At 46.5% G+C, this 18855-nt stretch overlaps 1 protein-coding gene across 15 annotated transcripts in view; it reads left to right on the top strand.

Annotated features, from left to right (window-relative positions):
* The window catches only part of MED12L (mediator complex subunit 12L), a 104690-nt gene that overhangs the window by 84959 nt on the left and 876 nt on the right, over nt 1-18855 (top strand). For 6 of the 15 annotated variants that reach the window (XM_085233329.1, XM_085233330.1, XM_085233325.1 and 3 more), the window contains 19 exons: nt 555-754; nt 1275-1463; nt 2402-2476; nt 2599-2789; nt 3102-3263; nt 4733-4844; nt 6042-6131; nt 6972-7081; nt 7542-7677; nt 8141-8308; nt 9591-9953; nt 10870-11026; nt 12217-12425; nt 13958-14008; nt 14727-14816; nt 15138-15349; nt 15831-15987; nt 16393-16455; nt 18661-18745. In XM_085233329.1, coding sequence (XP_085089455.1) covers nt 555-754; nt 1275-1463; nt 2402-2476; nt 2599-2789; nt 3102-3263; nt 4733-4844; nt 6042-6131; nt 6972-7081; nt 7542-7677; nt 8141-8308; nt 9591-9953; nt 10870-11026; nt 12217-12425; nt 13958-14008; nt 14727-14816; nt 15138-15349; nt 15831-15987; nt 16393-16455; nt 18661-18745 — 2820 coding nt within the window. Of the gene's footprint in view, nt 1-554; nt 755-1274; nt 1464-2401; nt 2477-2598; nt 2790-3101; nt 3264-4732; nt 4845-6041; nt 6132-6971; nt 7082-7541; nt 7678-8140; nt 8309-9590; nt 9954-10869; nt 11027-12216; nt 12426-13957; nt 14009-14726; nt 14817-15137; nt 15434-15830; nt 15988-16392; nt 16456-18660; nt 18746-18855 lie in introns of those variants that run through there. The other 9 variants (XM_085233331.1, XM_085233326.1, XM_085233336.1 and 6 more) reach the window with 6 other exon arrangements.

The raw sequence follows: 18855 nt of genomic DNA, 5'->3' as shown, positions 1-18855 counted from the left end.
GTGTGGCCATGCTGAGCTGATGCCTTGCAGAGAGGAGGGGCTCCTGGGCTCTGCCAGAGCTCCCTCAGCATGTGCTGCCCTTCTCCATTCCCACAAAGGTCCATCTCTCTGGTGAAGGAGTCCATGCTGAAACAGGCTGAGGGAACCATCAGCCCAAACTTGTCTCTTGATGTGTGGAGTGTTTCTAAATCAGAATAGAGAGAAGACTTGGAAAAACAAGAGTCATCTGAGAAGAAGTAACCCAACTCCTCCTTATCTGCCAAAGCAATTCCATGCACTAGTGGGCCCTTTCCTGTGGAGCACACCATGCTTTAAGTTGTGTTGAGTTCCTGTAAAACTTTTCCTACTTCTGAAATATCCATCAGAAAGATGTTACACAAAAGGAAGGAAGTGGACAATACGTTGGGCGTAGTGGTTTTCTGACAGACTCCCAGCGCTGCCTTGTTTTTGGAAGCCACTGCCTCACTCCTTCCTTGCTCCCATGCCTCGGGAGATGCCCCTGCCTGGAGGCACTGGGCTTTGGGTAGTGCTCACCCTCTGCTCCTGCTCTGCAGGTGATGCTGAGATCGGCAGCAGCAGTGTGACCCCTGTGAAGAACGAGGAGCTGCCCGTGAGAGGCTTGCTGGATGAGATCCCTGAGGATGAAATGTGGGCTTCCTCTCACGCTCTGAAATCACGTGGAAAAGCTGTTTCCATAGAAACTGCCAGTTTAAGCGAGTATGCTAGATATGTGCTAAGAAGCATTTGCCAGCAGGTAATGTGTAAAACTGCACTCTTCACATAGAGAAAGAGTGGTGTTTCGTTTGAAAAGGATAATGTGTATTTTGGTGCAGAATGGATGCTGATGTATTTCAGTATATGAGTTCTCACTGGTTTTCCTGTACTGGTTTAATACACTGAGACGGATGTTATCAAGGCTAAAGAGAAATACACAGAAGCATAAGTTAGTTTCTAGCATCCACCTGTGCGCTCAGATTCATTTTTCCTACCTGGCTCTTGAGCAGAACATTCCATCAGCTGTCTGTTCAAAGTGCTTTTGCAGTAATATTTGTTCTATTGCAAAGTTGCTTTCAAAGCATAAAAGAAACTTTTGGAACCAAAAGTTAGGTCTTACTCTTTCAGGTATGAATGATGGAAGACATTTATAGTCTCACGTGAACAATATTTCCCTTTTAAGTTTTGCATGCTGAAAATCCCTTTTCTGTTTTTTAGTTTACCAGACGTTAGTATTACACTGAAGCTATTTTGTGAAGCTGTTGTCTGATTACTTACAGGAATGGATTGGAGAGCACTGCTTAAAGGAACCTGAGAGACTGTGCACAGATAAAGATCTAATTTTGGATCCTGTTCTTTCAAACAAGCAAGCGCAGAAACTTCTTCAGCTTATCTGTTATCCTCATGGTGTGAAAGAATGCTCCGAGGGGGACAACCCTCAGAGGCAGCACATCAAACGCATTCTTCAGGTAAAGCAGTGGACAAAAGGAAGGGGAAGAATTACCACTGATGTAGTAACTCTTAGGCTGTCACTCAGCAGCACTGCTTTGCAGTTCCTGGTGCAGTCTAACAGTAGGCCATAATTCTTTAGAAGTTCTACTTGCTCAGGATCCCCAGTCTTTGCTCTAGCCATTTTGCAGTGTGACTTCTGGTGTTTCATTGCTTCTGATTCCATTGCTGTGGAGGAAACAAGTGTGCAGCGTGTGCACCGTTACTGCTGTGTGTCAGTCACTGGGCACTGCTGGAAGGGAGCAGCTCTGGGGGTGCTGAGGTGGGATGCATTCTGCAGGAGATCTCTGTGATGGCAGTGGGCTAAAAGACATTTGTGCTCCATGGAAAAGGCTCAGATGCTGTCTGCATGGTCCTCAACTGATCATCTGCTCAAATTCAGCTAGCTCAGGAGCATTTCATTTCTCAGAATACAGAACTGTGTTTCTTTGAGTAGAACTTTGAAGGTTCAAGTCAGTGACGTCCAGAACAAGAGTAAAAGGAATTGGTGTGCTGCAAAACAGTCACTTCAGCTGCTGGATTTAATTTAGTGGTGTCTGGATGACCTCGTACCAAATACACCGCATCTATTTGCATGGCAATACCGTGGTTAAATGTAATTGCTAATGAAAGGGCACATTATATTTTCTGTACTTGTATTTTACTAGACTCAGATTTTGCAGAGAGCATGGTTTCTATTCAGAAAAGTTGCACGTTAAGGGCACTGAGTAATGAGAGTGGACAGTTGGCATACATTCTCAGGGAGGTCTGGTATCTCAAGGTGCCATCAGATTTTCAAAGAGTGCTGCTGGTGATGGTCTGCTTATAAGATCAGGTTTTTGCGTGTAGTATGAGACCTTTTCCCCCTCAAACCTTTGAAGAGTTGACACGTGTGTCTGTAATGCTGATTCCTACCCAGAACTTAGACCAGTGGACTCTCCGGCAGTCTTGGTTGGAGCTGCAGCTAATGATCAAGCAGTGCACAAAGGAGCCTGTGAGTATTTGTCTTCAGCCTTTCTTATCTAAATATTTAATGCAAAAAAGTATGTTAAATTTTAACGTAGTCCATGAGCAAGCATACCATGAATGTGCTAGTTTACTTATGTTTTACTGTAGGGTTCTGGGTCTGTGGCTGAAATGAACAGCTTGTTGGATAATATTGCAAAGGCGACAATAGAGGTGTTTCAGCAATCCGCTGATCTAAACAATAACTCTTCTAACTCTGGTATAGGCCTCTTCAATCCAAACTCTGTTGGAAATGCTGACACAAGTAATACAAGACAGAATGGTAAAAAGACATTCCTAAGGTATTTTCTGTAGCACCTTTTTAATTATTTTAGCCAACGTGATGCTTAATTATGCATAGATTGCCTAGACTTTTTGCTCTCGAAACAGGAATGACTTACCTGAAGATTACTGCTGTGTGCCTTAGTTTAACAATAAATTATTTCTGATAATTATTCTTGAATTTTCGGAAACCAGAAATTATGATTGCTCTGTCCACGCTAGTTACTGCAGTGTGTTGTGTCCTTATTAAAGCAGTTTGGTATTGTAGCAGCTAGCACTGGTTGCAAAACTGCACGGATACTTTGGCTGAAGCAAGCTTGTTCTATTTCTAGTTCCTCTGAGTGGCGAGGAGTGTGGCTCGTGGCTCCCTTGATTGCAAAACTACCTACCTCAGTTCAAGGTAGGGTCTTGAAAGCTGCGGGAGAGGAGCTGGAGAAAGGTCAGCATTTGGGGTCATCTTCTAAGAAGGAAAGAGATAGACAGAAGCAAAAGAGGTATGACCTTGGGAGATCTCTGTAAACAGAGCTGACAGGTATTTTTGAAGGAGGGCTGTACTGGGCACTGGGCTGTTGCGTCACAAGACCTCATTGGTTCACTTCTGTGCAGCATGTAAGTTATCAACCCAGCCAGGGCTCAGGTTTAATTTAGTCTGAAAAATACCATTGGTCTCAGAAGACAAAGTGTGAAAGTCCTGTAACGCATCATCCAGAGGCTGTCCTGCCTCCATCAGTAGAGAGAAGTATAGAACCCCTCTTTGCCTTCTGTTTCTTTTCCCATGGGAAAGCTCTTGTGTAGAAAACCTAAAACAAGCCGCTTCCAAAATAAAATGGCTGTAGAAGCTGTTAAGCCCTTCCTCTGTCTTGACTTCTATGCACGGAATTAAAAGCATTTATACCACTTTGTGTAGCAGGGATTGCAGTTGCAATAGTGGTTGTCTTGCAGGTTGTCGTCTTTTTCTTATGGCAATTAATGCAAAAGCTAACAGGTACTCCTACCATGTTGTTCCTTAGCTCTGAAAACTCCCCATTTTAACATGATTTTTGAAACTGTTGGCTTTCTAATTGGTTTGTCCTACAGGGCCTAGAGATTTTGCTGTCCCTTTAGTCTGGTTGTCACTGAAATTGCTGAAGTCAAGTTAAATGCCAAATGAAAACAGCTGTTGAAATGAATGCCTGTACGAAATAAATGTGTATGCATGGGTGTATGTTTTGTTCTGTTCAGGATGTGTGTCATTTCCTAGGAGTTTACATAGCTAAAACTGTAAAAATCATTGCATGAACTGTTACTCAGATCCCTTTGCTCACGTTTTTAGTGTCTCTTTTACTTCACTTATTGTACTCCCAGATTTGTCTCTGCATGTTTCTCTCAATTTGCCTGAATTTTATGTTCACAACGGATACACAGTACTCTAAAGAATATATATATGGATTCTGAATGCCCTTACACTGTTATGGCATGTTTCCTGCAACCAGCAAAAGCTGCCTCTGGATTTACATATGCTAAACCCATGGTAAAATTTTAGTGGGATTCAGTTGGCTTTCATTTTAATCAGTGCTCAGAGGGGAAACTTGGGATTCACTTTGGGCCACTAAATGGATTAGAAGCTTTAGCTGTCTGGTCTCCACCACAATTATATCCCTAGTTAATGAAAGCAGTCTTAAAATAACATGTTCTGAGTCAGACCTGCAAGTGTCCATGTGATTCTCGGCCATGCAGTGCCCTGAGCTAGGTGGGTTCTCAGCACTGACACGTATAGCAACTGGCTGCTGCTCTTCCTACTTCTCGGTGCACGTTCTTTTAATTTGTCTTGTGAGGCTTTCATTTACAAAAACAGAAACAGACATACATGTAGGCAATGCTACTTCCAGAAAAGAAAAAAAATAGACAAAACAAAGATGGGAGTGGAGATGGGAACTATCAAAATAACATTACTAATTGACTTCTGTGTTTGTCTCTCCCAAAGCATGTCTCTCTTGAGTCAGCAGCCTTTCCTTTCTTTGGTACTTACTTGCCTTAAGGGACAGGATGAGCAGCGGGAAGGGCTCCTAACATCACTGCAGAATCAAGTCAATCAGGTAAAACGAGCACGTAGTCATGAGCACCTTCAGTGGACGTTTGTGCCACCGGTTTGACGTGTACAGGGGGGCTCAAACCAGGGGAGTCGTAACACGTGGTCTGCTGGAAGGAGCAGTGAGGGGGAGAAAGAATGGGGAAAAGTTTTCTCCATTTATTAGAGAGAATACATCTTTTTTTTTTTTTTTTTTCTAAAATGGTTACAGCAAACTTTAATGAACGTGAGTCTGGTTCAGTTCTTTCCTGGCTCAGTTCTTGTCCTGAGAGGAAGCTTCTCAGTCTCTCGTTTGGTCTTAAGAAGTTTTTATAGGTTTGAAACTTGAAGCTATAAAACATACATATATGTGTATGTTTTTAAATACTGCTAGTGTCTAACTGGCAAATTGCCTGCAGAAACCACCCCTACTGCTCTTTGTTTGAATCCCCAATGCTCATTACCCCCTGCTGATTCTGCTGTGCCTCCCTGTTCCCACCTGGTTCCTGCTGTGCCTGCATGAACTTCATTAACTCCTCCAGACTGTCCTTTAAGTGAACATATGCAATACATGGTGTGGTGCAATTATGTCTCTTTTTTTTTTTGTCTCTAGATTCTCTAACTTACTATGACAATGAAAATAATACTTGTAGGGCCATTATTTGCTCATATTGCCTCTCAGTGCAGCTCCAGGCTCTGACTTCCACATCCTGGTTAAATTCATTCCTTTGACCTTTTCTTTCCCTTGGTATTTCTTTTGATGTTTTTTTTTCCTGGTAGTACTGCCATGGGGACTCTTCTTCTGCTATGTGGTTCCCCCTGTAACACAGCAGGTGCAGTTTCCCTGAGATTCTGCTCATTTCTTGTCCTGTGCACCCAACATTTTCTGCTGGGAAGCTGCATCCCGTACAAGACATCCATTTACATACCCGGTTTAATGGAATGTTTGAGACTGTGTTTCTAAACACATAACCAAGCTGCTCATTTTCCTTTTGTTGCATCAGGAAGATCTAGTCATATAATTGATAGCAGAACATCGGCTCTTATAAATATTTACACTTCTTTAGTTCGTTTAATCTGCTCTAAGCTTGGAACAGGTATGAGTATATGAAGGTTAATACTCCTTCCTGTTTCCTTAAAGATAATAGTCACAAAACCATAAATTTTATAGGGAGAAAATTCCTGTGCAAGTGGAAAACAGCCTTAATCAAATGGTTTCTCTTAGATCCTTAGTAACTGGAGGGAAGAACGGTACCAGGGCGATGTTAAAGCTAGACAAATGATGCATGAAGCCTTACAGCTTCGTCTAAATTTGGTAAGAAAATCTTCTGTTGGTATGAAGTTGTAGCAGCTGCTCTGAAGTGCTGCGTGTGGCAGTGCGGGGGCTGGCGCTCCCTGAGCATCGGGATCTGAGGGGCGTCTGTCACCTCCCTCAGGATGGAGATGGATGTCAGCGCATGGGAGGGGGGTCAGGGTCAGAGCCGGAGGGGGAGGGATGCTCAGACACAGCCCTGCAGGGTGGGCCGAGGCCCTTGGCTGGGGACTTGGGGACAGGCGTGGTGGCCCCAAGCGGAGCTGGCTGTGGCAGCAGGGACCTCAGTGCCCCCATGTCCTGACACAGCAAAGCAAGGAGGTCTGTGCCCTTCCCACCTCTCTTGTTTCAGACCAGTTCTGATGGAAAGGCGTATTTTGCATTAACATACAATACTGGTAGAAACTAGGGAAAATTGTTCATGGGGTAAAGCATATCATTTAGCAGTTTTCATTCAGTGCTGTCTTGTTCCTTTTCTGTGCACTGGTTTGTTTTTTGTTTTTGCATATAGAGGGAAGACAATAACTATAAAGTTTTACTTCAGTACCTTTTCAGTTTTGAGAATCTGTTCACACACTTCAAAATTTGTTGCATCAACCATGCAGGAGAAGATGTGAAGCTGTTTGACAGAGCACTGCAGTGCTTTTCCACAGTTCCTTCTTAAGTGAAACTTTGCTGAGAGCGTGGGGTGGGGAGAAAAGTTACTTAAGGTCAGGCGTCAGGATGGCAGTCAGCACACAGGAAGCCGTGGGGCTGGTTGACAATTTTATTCATAAGTAATGCACTCGATAATGGAAGTGTGAGATAAATGCAGAGCTTTGCTATCTGCTGGTTATTTTGCAGGTAGGTGGCATGTTTGATACTGTGCAGAGGAGTACCCAGTGGACCACGGACTGGGCACTTCTGCTCCTCCAGATCATCACTTCGGGAACAGTTGATATGCAGACCAACAAGTATGTGCTGTTTAAGCAAGCTAATTAATGTGGTGTTCAGTCCAGATTGCATGTATGCTATCGCTGTATTTTTCTTCTTATTATTCTGTTACTGCTTGGGTGCACCTTACGTGCTCAGGGCTGGGCTCAGCTAGGGAGCACTTCTATTCTGGAAAGCACTGGAACAACTGTTTCCATTGCTTCTTAGTGAGCACTTACCTGGGCGCTTTCCCGTAGCAGAGCTGTGGCTCCTGGTGGCCATCTGACAGCAGCTCTGTGCTGTGGTGCACTGTAAGATTTATGTGCACACTGGGACGAGCCAGCAGCACGTACACAGGGGGCTATGTGTGCATGCTGAGATGTGCGCCTGCAGAAAGCTTCTGTGAAGAGCTGCGTGCGTGGCCTTTGCTGTGAATGTCTGTCCCTGGGTCTCTCGCCAGGCAGCAGTTCCTCAAAGTGACATTTGTCATTTCACTCTCAGCGAATTGTTCACAACCGTGCTGGATATGCTGGGCGTCCTCATCAACGGGACGCTCGCCTCCGACTTGTCCAGTGCTTCCCAAGGAGGACCCGAGGAAAACAAAAGGGCTTACATGAATTTGGTGAAAAAGTTAAAAGTAAGTGTTGTGTCCCATCATTTACAGCATTTCTTTTGGATCTCGTAATTTTTGGTGCCTTGGAAAGAGAAGGGGGAATGAAGTGGCATTAGTAATAAGGAAGAAAAGGAGGAAATAAAACATTAGGAATGTGAGGGCAGGGAGACAAACTACCGAGATACTTACGATTACATTACATTCAGAACCCTGAAAGAGACTTAATTGCTTCTATTTGTTCATGTTTGAGGCACTAAACTCGCATTTCCTTTGTGTTATATATGCTGTATGATCACTCCAACAAGGTAACTCGTTTTCTTAAAACCAAGCTGAACAGGCCTGCAAAGACACTTGTTTAAATTTAGTAAAAGCACAGGGAAATGATTCATCCCCAAACTGGACATTTTCTAATAGTGAAAGCAGTGCAATGTTTCTCTTCCTTTTTTTCCACCTTCCTGTTTGACTGAGCGCTTTGTTTGTCCCTTAGAAGGAGCTGGGAGACAAGCGGTCGGACAGCATTGACAAGGTTCGCCAGCTGCTCCCTTTGCCAAAGCAGACATGTGATATTATTACTTGTGAGCCAATGGGATCCTTGATCGACACCAAGGGCAACAAAATTGCAGGGTTTGACTCCATTGATAAGAAACAGGCAAGAGTAAATGTATACCTTCATCTCTGTTTTTTCGTAATGTTTTGATGCATGGGAAATTCAAGCAAACGTGTGCAGCTTGTATAATACACACATTTATGTCCAGTTTCCAAAAAGTATTGTGCTTCTGCTGTAGTACAGCTTGCTAATGCATTCAGTCATTACTAAAGTTCAGCCTCAGCAGTGCAATCCCTGCTAACTGAGCAATGATGCAGAAGTGTGCAGTGCCAGATCTGCAGGACCCCGCTCTTCAGTTGTAAATGACTGACTGGCTTTTGGTACCAAACGTAATTCTGTTTTCAGTACACATGCGGGGTGTTTGTTTGCATGATCCATATGAAGGTTCTTGGGCAGTGTGTGAAGCCAGGAGTGGGTTTGGAGAGGAGCTTTCAGATTCCAGCATCGTGGTGCGATGTGTGGCAGTACCACCATCCCGCATCAGCACTGACAGTGCTGCTGTGCTCTCCTGACAACTCGCCCGAGCTGGCAGATAGATAGGTCAGAGCTCTTCGTCTGTGTGCCTCTGGAATGGATACAGCCTTATGCCACCCATAGAAGCTCAGGGGTTTCTGAGACAGAAATCACTTTCTGATTTGTCCATAAGTCTGTCACCAAAGCCCGTACAAACAAGAGCCGGATGATCCGCAGGACACGGCCGATTTGTGACTCCTCATGTAATGAGTGTTGACAGAAGCTTGCTTGATTTTGCAATTCAGCATCTTGACTGACCGAAAAGGAAAATTATGTCTTCTTGTAACTGAAGAGCAGAAGCTCTTACAACGGTATTTGCTTTTTCAGCAGAATCCTACATGTGAGAGCTTGATTGACCTGGAAACCTTTTGTCCTGTTACATGCTGGGAGGACGATGCAGGGGGTGCTCCTGCTTACAAAACACGGAGGAAAGAAAGGGAAAATACAAAGTGTGCTGATAGGGGTTAGGGTTAGGGTTAGGGGTTTTTGCCAGCATTTTTTTTATGGTGAATTTATGGAAGGAGGAAAGCTAGAACTTGTAATTCTGCAGTATCTCTTTTCCTCCTAAACGTGATTGGTGGAACTTGAGATTTTTAGCATGGCTACAAGCAAATGCTACTATAAAAATATAACAGCTTTTATCCAGCAGCAGCTTTGGGTGGAGGCCGAAGTCCCATCAGCGTGCACTTGGTATGTTCCGTGGGGGGAAAGGACCCTCACTGGATTTTGTGACTCAAATCGTGATGTACGAAAGCACGTAGCTTGTTCTGGTGTTCAGCTTCCCTACAGTGCTGACTTCACTTTTATTTTAATACAGGGTCTTCAGGTCTCAACAAAACAAAAGGTGTCCCCTTGGGACTTATTCGAAGGTCATAAAAATCCCGCTCCTCTCTCCTGGGCATGGTTTGGTACAGTTCGTGTGGACAGGAAGGTGATCAAATACGAGGAGCAGCAGCATCTGCTCCTGTATCACGCGCACCCCAAACCCAAGCCGCGGAGCTACTACCTCGAGCCCTTGCCTCTGCCTCCAGAGGAGGAGGAGGAAGAGCCCACCACCCCTGTGTCTCAGGAACCAGAAAGGAAGTCAGGAGAGCTCTCTGATCAGGGAAAACACGCCACGGATGACGAGAAGAAGACAAAGGGCAGGAAGAGGAAGTCAAAGTCAAGCTCTAAGGCCGATGTAAGCAGAGCTGGGAACATCCCGTCGCCTTGCTGTCTTTGCTGCATTCATAAGTTGTGCCCTACCTGGAGGGCTTCCATTAGAGGGAGTGAATGGAGATGGTCAGCAGGAGGCTGGGTTTCTATCAAATACAATCAATGTAGAGGAGCGTACCGTGCATGGGACCTTCCATGCTGTGTAAACGGCGCTAGGCTGGATCTTAGCTCAGTGAATATTGCTCAGGTGCTATGCATGCTTTCTCATTTGGCGTGAAATTATAGCAAATACATTCTTTCTCACTTTCTAAATTTCCTCCTGCTCAAATTATGTTCTGAGAGCAAACATGTTGGCTTAAACCGGGTCCCGTTCAAACAGAGAATAATTTGAAAGCAGCTCTTCCACACAGCTACACCTTTTTACTGTATAGCTTGTTCTGAGCCGCTTCCCCTGTTGGCCCTGCTGGCTTTCATGTTTTTTGAGGTGTGGGTGAAAATCACAATAGAGCAAGGGTTTGGAAGATGTGCCCAGCACCACCTGCATAACAGTGTACTGTGTCATTGTGTGGCATCTTAAATAAATGTGACTTGGCCATAGTTTTCTGGCCTTTTTGATATTTCAGTTATATTGAGTTGATAGTTCAGATCCTCCTTTATTTCCTTTCAGATACAGTACAGTACAGATACGCCGTGCTCGTGCTGTGCCTAATGGTGGCCTGCCGAAGGTGCTTGCTAATAAGATAGAAATGGATGGTGTCTCTGTGAAGTTGTTAGTGTTAATTACCTGTGGGCAGCCTGAGACTTAATCTGTTTTTTACATCATTGCAAACGACAATGGGAACTGTCTCTATCCTTTAATAATTTAGTAGGAAAATCGGCATTATTTATGAGTTAGTAAGGTATGAATGTCAGTAACATTCGCTTTTACTGTATATTTTAAGGAATATCCACCGAACAGCTTATACAGAGTGCCTCCCAATTACTCGCCCATTCCCTCTCAAATGATGCAGCATCCTCACTCTGCCTTGTGGGGCTACACCATCATGGGGCAGCCGCAGCAGCCTGGCTTCTTCGCGCAGAACCAGCCCCTCCCTCCAGGTTTGTCTGAGCTTTGAGTTCACCTCTGTTCTTGTTGCTGGGTGGTAAATTTGACGTAGCGCAGCCGGGTTTTGTTCCTGACTCTGAGGCAGGCTGTGATAGCAACGCCATTTGTTTTATTCCTGCAGCTAGCCATTTTTCAGAAGCTCTCCATTAGTAGGTCTGTCTATGCTAAGCTATTGAACTCATTTGGTAGAGAAGCAAGAATGACCTGCTGATGGGTTTGTGGTGCATTTTCTGTGACACTGGCGGATTTTTCTTCTACGAAAGCTGTGGAAGTTCAGTGAAGAGTCAAATAAGGGAGAGACGATCAGAAGGAACAAATGACCTTGGGGCTATTTCATTTCTAATTTGATCCAGACCAAGAACCCTGGTGGCTGATTGAACATCTACTAGATGGATATTCCATCTAACCAGCGGGCTGGCTTTTTTTTTATTTTTCCAGCATTTGTGTTGAGCTGATTTTTTTTTTGTACATTTGTTTTGTTTCTTCCAGGCAGGGTGTAGGCAATTTAAGCGATGTATTTTAGAGGTGTGTGTAGCAGATGTTTTGAAAAAGAGATGTTCTGCTCTCGTCGGGTATTACGCACAGAAGCGTAGACGTTTGCTTCCAGTTATAAATGTTGAATAGTTTTGCTAAAGCTCCAAATATAACTAAATCTGTATTTAAGATGCATAAAAGTCTTCAGAAAATGCCAGACAGTGTCTAGGAAATTAAGAAAAGATCATTAAAAAAGCAGAAAGAAAAAAGTGGATAAGATGTACCTCTGTAAATCTGTTGACCTACTGGTCCATATTTTTCTACCAAGTAGCACAGAATGCATTAATTATTGCCATCTCACGGTAATGTGGCTTGACTTGATGAGCTTTCCTATCGTGCTTTTGATCTGGCACGCAAATTTTGCTTTTCGGTAGCAGTCAAACATTCTGTGTGATGTAGAGGATGCAGCCCATAGCCTTTTTACCTTCCATTCTCATTTGCAAGTGGTAGCTTTCAAAGCTCTTTTGCCCTTTTAATTTTTCCATCCAGAAACCTGGGTTAGTCCAGTTCCTCGCCTTCCTTTACGGAGGTGAGCTTACCATCACTATGATAGAGCCAACCGGGTGGAAGCCAGTGAATTAGCAGAGATCTGTACTGACAGCTTTTGCACAGAATGCAGCCAAACGTTTGTGCTCTGGGTGGCTTTCAGGTGGCTCCAGGCTGGATCTGACGAGCTCCTTCGTCCCAGCCAACACCAAGCAGGCCCTGTCCAACATGCTGCAGCGGCGCTCCGTGCTGCAGCCCCCCTCCCTCCACGCCGTCACACCTCAGCAGCAGTTGCTCCAGATGAAACTCCTGCAGCAAGAGCAGCAGCAGCGGCTCCTCAGGCACCAAGCACAGGCACGGTCTCTCCAGCAGGTTTGTCCAAAGCCCCAGGGCTGATGAGCTGCACAGTGCTTTTACCTTCTGCTGAGGCTGCTTGCCCTGCGTAGGCTTACCGAGTGGGGAGCCAGATGACATTTCAGTCATAGTAACTTCTTAAGTATTGCTTAGGTGGGCCCATCGTTGTCATACTTCCTGCCCTTGGGTCTCATAGCCCCTTCTATTTTCACTCTGTTTCCTAAAATCAGATCTTCCTACTGGTATTTGATGTTATAGCAGTTTCCTGTTGTTTCACCAGTGGCTCTCCTGGAATTGCACGGTGCTGTGTGCCACCACACTACCAGTCAGCAGCAAGTACTCCTTACATACAAAAGTTCCAGGGAAAATTCCTGGAATTCCAGAATTCCATCAGATGCTGTTTCCATGCACATGCACACGGGCGTGCATGTTTTCTAGAAGCAGCTGATATTTTCTCCTAATGCTTTGCAGAGTAATGTTGCCATGTACCAAACCACACATGCCTGCTGTGCAGCTCCCTTTGGAGCCTGAGCTAGTTTTTAGAACATGGTTACAGCCAGGCTGCTGCTGAATTGATGGTGTTAGGAGAGGAAAATTGGTTTTCCTATCCCAGACAAACAACAGTGTGTGTACAGTAGTTGGTGGTACAACTAGTAACTGCTCACTTTTAAAGCCCTTCTGTACCCATTCCTGCCATCTCTGCGGTCATCTATATTGCACTCTCCTTATGCTAAGTTCTTGCCTTCAAACTCTGTGATGTGCATAGGTTGCTCAAGGCAGGCAGTTTTCAGCAGGTACCCTGTGATTCCTCTCATGCTCTTTGTTCCATTAGAGCTCCTTCATCATCATTATTGTCCCTTCTTCACTTTCTCTCTTGTGATGCACACGAAGCCCAGATCCAACCTGGAGGTGCACCAGGGCCAACCCCAGCCTCGCTGCCCTGCACCATGCACAGCCGGGTCCTGGGGTGCACTGCAAGGTGGCAGGGCAGGGAATGCGACGCAGGAGTGCATGCCTGTAGGGAGTGTTTGGAAATAGAGGAACAAGACAACTTGTGAGCATTGCTACTATGTGACGAAGGATGTTTGGCCCAGCTTCAGTAGGGAAGGTTTCTTTGTATTTCGTATCTCTACAGCTGGAGAATGAACTCCCTGCTCAGCCTGAGCCCATGGAGAGGGGGGTTCTGTGACACCAGTTTGTACCAACCCAATCTGCAGTGCTGAGCTCTTTTACAGGAAGGGCTGTGTGCAGGTTTTGCAAAGAGCATGCTTTGTCCAAAAAATGTTGCATATTATGTGTAGCACTAATAGGCTCTTGTGGATGGCAGGGAGTCCTTTCCATGTTTTGTGTTTCATAAATGTTATAAAAATACTGAGGCTTATTAGTGCCGTGGAACACCCAGAAGGTCTCTGCCATCATTTCCAGCACACGGTGGGTGCAGGCAGGTGGGCACTGTGAGGGTGCTGTGCTGCTCCACCAGCACTCTGAGCCTAGGAATGTGTGTATTCTCTGTATTGTTTGCTATTTTCTTGCCTGTCCTTTTCCTTCAGGATGTCAGTAGCTCTGCCGTATCCCTTCAGGATGGCTTTGACAACATAATGGTAACTGCTCGGGGATTGTGAACTTTCTTTTCTCTTTTGCACAGACAGTCATTCCTTCCAACACGCAGGCTGCACTCTGCTTTCAGTGGGAATGATATGCTTTGGGCACTCCTCATGGCTCAGCAGTGCAGTGGCTGCATGGAGAAGGCTGTGAATATACTTGCACACACAAAATATTTTTGTTACAAACATTCCTAGTAACTGCATCATCACTGCGTTTTTCCTCTTCAGAGGGTGTTGTGTTTCTCACTATGGGAGGTCACAGTAGTCTCAGTACCGCCTGACACCACATCCATCCAAGCATGGCTTGTGCTCTCCTGTTTTGCCTGGCATTGCAGCCCTGTGCTGGGCAGGGCATGCAATGGGAGCAGCCCTGCCTTGGGCCCTCTGCTGCTTAGAGATCAGTGCTAATGTTTCACAAAACGCAGTCATTCCTGGGGAAAAGAGGTGATGTCAGTCTCTGTGACTTGAACTTTCATCCTCCTAAGGCAGGAGAAATTCTTTGCAAAACTCAGTTTTAAGGGGCACCTGCCCTTTAAACAGCAGCAGCCTTGTTGGCAGATAGCTGCAGTGCTGCAGTGGTGGAGAAGTGCCTGCTCCACAGGCAGCTCAGGGCCGGGCACTTCTGGAAGAACTGGAGATCCTCTCCCTGTTCCTGCTGTGCACAGCGGTGAGTCATGTCAGGAGCAGGGCCAGCCTGACCACGTGTGTTTTGCAGGGTCAGCCGATGGACCCCGCTGCTCTTTTCACCCCGCAAGTCCGACCCACGCCACAGCTGCCGCAGTACCCAGGGCTTCAGCAAGCACAGGTACTGCACTGCTCCGCAGAGCGAGTGCACAGCAACAAGTGAAACTGAGCCCCTTCCCTCCAGGCTGCCGGCCGTGCTGGAGGCTGCCTGGGATCGTGCCTGCCTCCAGCCCTGGGGTGGTGTGATGCTCGGCCATGGGAGCTCGCTGCTCTCTGCATGCTACAGCTGTAAATGGCTTTTAACCTTCCCGGTTTTCCCCAGTGACGTTCTGGTAGAAGACCAGCATACGTCAGTGCCAAGTCTGTAATGTGACCTCTTTTACAATGACGCTGATTTATGTAACTCCAGTGTGAAGCTCCTCTCTGTCTGCTTTCCATGCAGGGCATGCCCCACGGGTACACGATGTACAGCACCCCGATGCCTTTGCAGCAGCAGCAGCCCGGCAGCGTGGTGCTCTCTCCTGGCTACACCCCACGGGCATACACAGCCCACTCCAGCCCCGTGCTGATGGAGCGGCTGCGGCCGGGGCAGCCGGGTGGCGTGGCTCAGCAGCAGGCAGCTGCCTACATGCAGCCCCTGGCGGGCGCTCAGCGGTGAGCTTCTGCCCTTCTCGGAGCTGTAACCTTGCAAGGTTAAACCATGACTTTGATCTAGAGGTCCAAAGTGTTTCACGCTTGGTAATTTTTTCCATTATTTCAGGAAGTAAGAAGTCTTTGTAATCGGTTTTGAATCTCTGGAAATGTAATTAACTATGGATGTTTTTCTCAGAGTACATTTTAATGCTTATGTAGAGTGCTTGCTTGGAATGTAGAGGCTCATTGCTCCTTCTAACAGAGTAAGAGTGAAATGGTGTCCTGCCTGCATCACCTGCAGGGTGGCAGGATGGTGCAGCTTCTGGTTTGGGTACTTCTTGAAGCATTCCTATTTGGAACAATAGTCATCCTGTAAAACTTGCAGTCTTTCAAATCTGTTGAAGTCTGATGTTACAGCTTTTAGTAGTGCTCCCAGACTATCTGTGCTCTGTCTTTAAGTGAAGTAGAGTACCTTTTACTTATTGTATTATTTTTCAACCAGGTTGACCCATCAACCTTTGCAGCCAAACCCATTGATAGGAGCAGGCCTGGACAGCACTTCAACCACACGTACCCATCCGAGCCTGAGCTCAGCACAGCTGCCCCAGGAGCAAATGCGACAGAGGCAGCAGCAGATCCGACAGCAGAGACTCTTCCAGGTGAGGAACCCAACTGCCCTGAAGGCAGGAGGTGCTTTTCTGTGGGGGATGCATGCATCTTTCCTTGGCCCTTTGGAATTATTACCATGTTTTCATTGTAATGCAGTGGATATCTGTGCCCATTCCTGACAAATGGTGGTGCATTTCATCTGGACGTTTTGAAGTAATAAATTAAACATACCAGCTTTGGAATGTATTTTGGTTATTACAAACATCCTCAGCTCAGTGCAGCTGACGATGCAGAGCTGGAGCACCAGCAGGCTCACACCTCCTGGGACCTCCTGTGTGCAAGCCCAGGTCCCAGCCCATACATTGGCCATGAGCAGCTGTGGTGCTGTCTTAGGGACGCTCCCCGAGGCGGTCTGTGTGCAGCTGTCTGCTGTCTCAGGGCCTATCTTCTTTCAGGTGCAGCAGGGGCAGCAGCAGCAGACTCTTGATCTCCAGCCCGTGCAGCCGCAGCAGCCCCTGGTAAGTGGGATGGATGGTGAGCACGGGGCAGGGGCAGAATGGGTGAAGCTGACATTGAATTTGCAGTGCTGTTGTCTGTGTTTCCTAGACATGGCCATTTTTTCCAGATGTATTTAAGTTGGTTGAGGATAATTAGAAAAAGGTTGGTCTGGAAAAATGGACACTGAATTTGCCAGCTGCCAAGTCCAAAGGGATTAATGCAGTTCGACAGAGAAACCAAAAGGCAGCGTGCAGGTGTGGGAGGAGTGATAAACGAGGGGTCTTTATCTGATCACTACTGAAAGATCATTTATATCCATTTCTAAGCTTTTCTCAGTATTCTTGTCTTGAGCAGGCTGCCTCTGAGCCTGCAGCAGAGTACTCCATGTGGGTTTCACATCCCCATGAAGCCCTGGTGTGTGGTTAATACGTTTCACTAACCTCAGCAGTTACTAGAGACTGCTAGTCAGAGGATTACACAATATATTTTAAGTAAAGGATTGGTTTTCAGAAAGAGAAAAAAAAGCTGAAGTCTTACTGAAGCCCTGAAAGTCCCTCTGGTTAGCCGAGGTTTCAGTGAAACAAGCACAGCGGACTCTGCGCAGTGTGTGCTGCCACCGAGTGTCACTGTGCTGCACTTCAGGCTGTCGGCCTGGGTGGGTGTGTTGTTAAGCAGAGTCTATGGATGCTGTATTTAAAAGAAAAAAAAGCACGTAAATAGAAGCACGTGTCCTTTCATCAGATCTAACGAGAAGGAAAGCAATGGAGTTTTGAAAACAGACCAAGAGAGCTGAGAGGCCCTGCAGTAAATAGGTAGTTCAGTAAGTGGTGGCGTTTTGACTTCAGCAGCCGGCACAGCAGTCCCTCATGCATCGCAGTCCCTCGGGAGCAGGGAGGTGTCAGAGCTGTGCCGTCAGCTGTTGTGCTCGGCAGCCCCGAGCAGCTGGCACACAGGTTTCACTTCATGCAGGGGATATCTGTGCTTCCATAGGGAGGAAACACCTCTGCTGTGCACCACTTCTAAGTCCAGAGGGACCCATCCTAATGGCGCCATTGCTTCAGATGGTCTGACCATCCAAATTTATCTATTGTGATTTAGCAGCTTGACTGGACAGATGTGTACTTCAGTGATGGGTTGGTGGTTGGATTTGGTGATCTCGGAGGTCTTTGAACCTTAATGATTCTGTGAGTCTGACCTCCAGGTAGCTGATCTATTAAGTTATGAATAGTGATTTTCTTCTGGCTGATGAGTAGAAGCACTGAAAACAGAACAGTGCTTGTTCTCCTGCCTGGTATCACAGAGAAATACATTGCGTGGGCAGCTAGAGAATAACACATACTGTCAAGTGTACCAATTAGAGACTGAATTCTGCTTTGATGCAGTATAGATAGCGTGCAAATTTGTGGAAGTCCATGAATTTACACCAAAGGGTGCTTTCAAAATGATTGAAGGCACGATTTAGTTCACTAGCAGCACATTTCTTTGGAAGCCCTCAGTATTTGATTTTGTCACACATAACAGTGTGCTCTGGGAGGGTTGCCTTGCTCCCATGGACTGCACTCAGATCAGAGCGAGGTTTGCTAATGGCACGTGCTGAGCACTCTCTGGTTCCACTGTAGTGGAACCAGCAGCCACGACCCCGCAGCACGTGAACAGCTCTTCTTTGTGCTTATCCTTCATGTCATTTGAAGTGCCATTGTCCTGAGAGAAACATCGTTCTAGAAGTTTCTTCAGTTATACAAGAGTGTTTACAATTGCCAAAAGGACGTTAGTTTTGATGAGCAGTTCTGGTTATCCGTGGCTTTGAGCAAGACAGAGAGCAAAGTTGCTGAAAGTGCAGGATAACACCGGGCTCTGCAGGGGTGGAAAGGATGGGGAGACCAACAGCACACACTGTGACACCTGTAGTAGCATTGGAGACACGTGAAATGTCAGGGCATGAAGAAAACATGTCCTGGGAGTTCTGAGCATGTTTCGTGTGTCCTCACGCCGCTGTTAACACGTGCTCAGGACCTGCTGCTGGGCAGCTCTGCCTCTCGCCATCCTTCCCTGCTCTGCCGGCCGCTCTCCGGTCACGCTTTCTGCTGGGCTCAGGGCCTGGCGCCGTCTCTGGGAGATCTGTGCCGCAGCAGCCAATGGTGGGCTCAGCTGGGATGGGAGCGTTGCTTTCTGCGTTACCCGGCGTGCACTCACGCTGTGATTTCTGCCACCTGTCCGTTCCGCAGCAGTTCCCGAGGCAGGGCCTGCAGCAGACGCAGCAGCAGCAGCAGACGGCGGCGCTGGTCCGGCAGCTGCAGAAGCAGCTCTCCAGTGAGTGCAGCTGTGTGTGTGTCTGTCTGTCTGTCTGTCCGTGGGGGGATGTGCAGGCAGTGTCCCACTACGTGGGAGCAGTTAGTGGCTGGCAGCAGGCCCTGCACCCA

The sequence above is a fragment of the Meleagris gallopavo genome, chromosome 11 (genome assembly GCF_905368555.1).
Source record: "Meleagris gallopavo chromosome 11, MGAL_WU_HG_1.1, whole genome shotgun sequence".
NCBI classification, from domain to species: Eukaryota; Metazoa; Chordata; class Aves; order Galliformes; family Phasianidae; genus Meleagris; species Meleagris gallopavo.
Note: the sequence above shows the minus strand (reverse complement) of the source record. Positions and strands in the feature narration are given on the sequence as shown.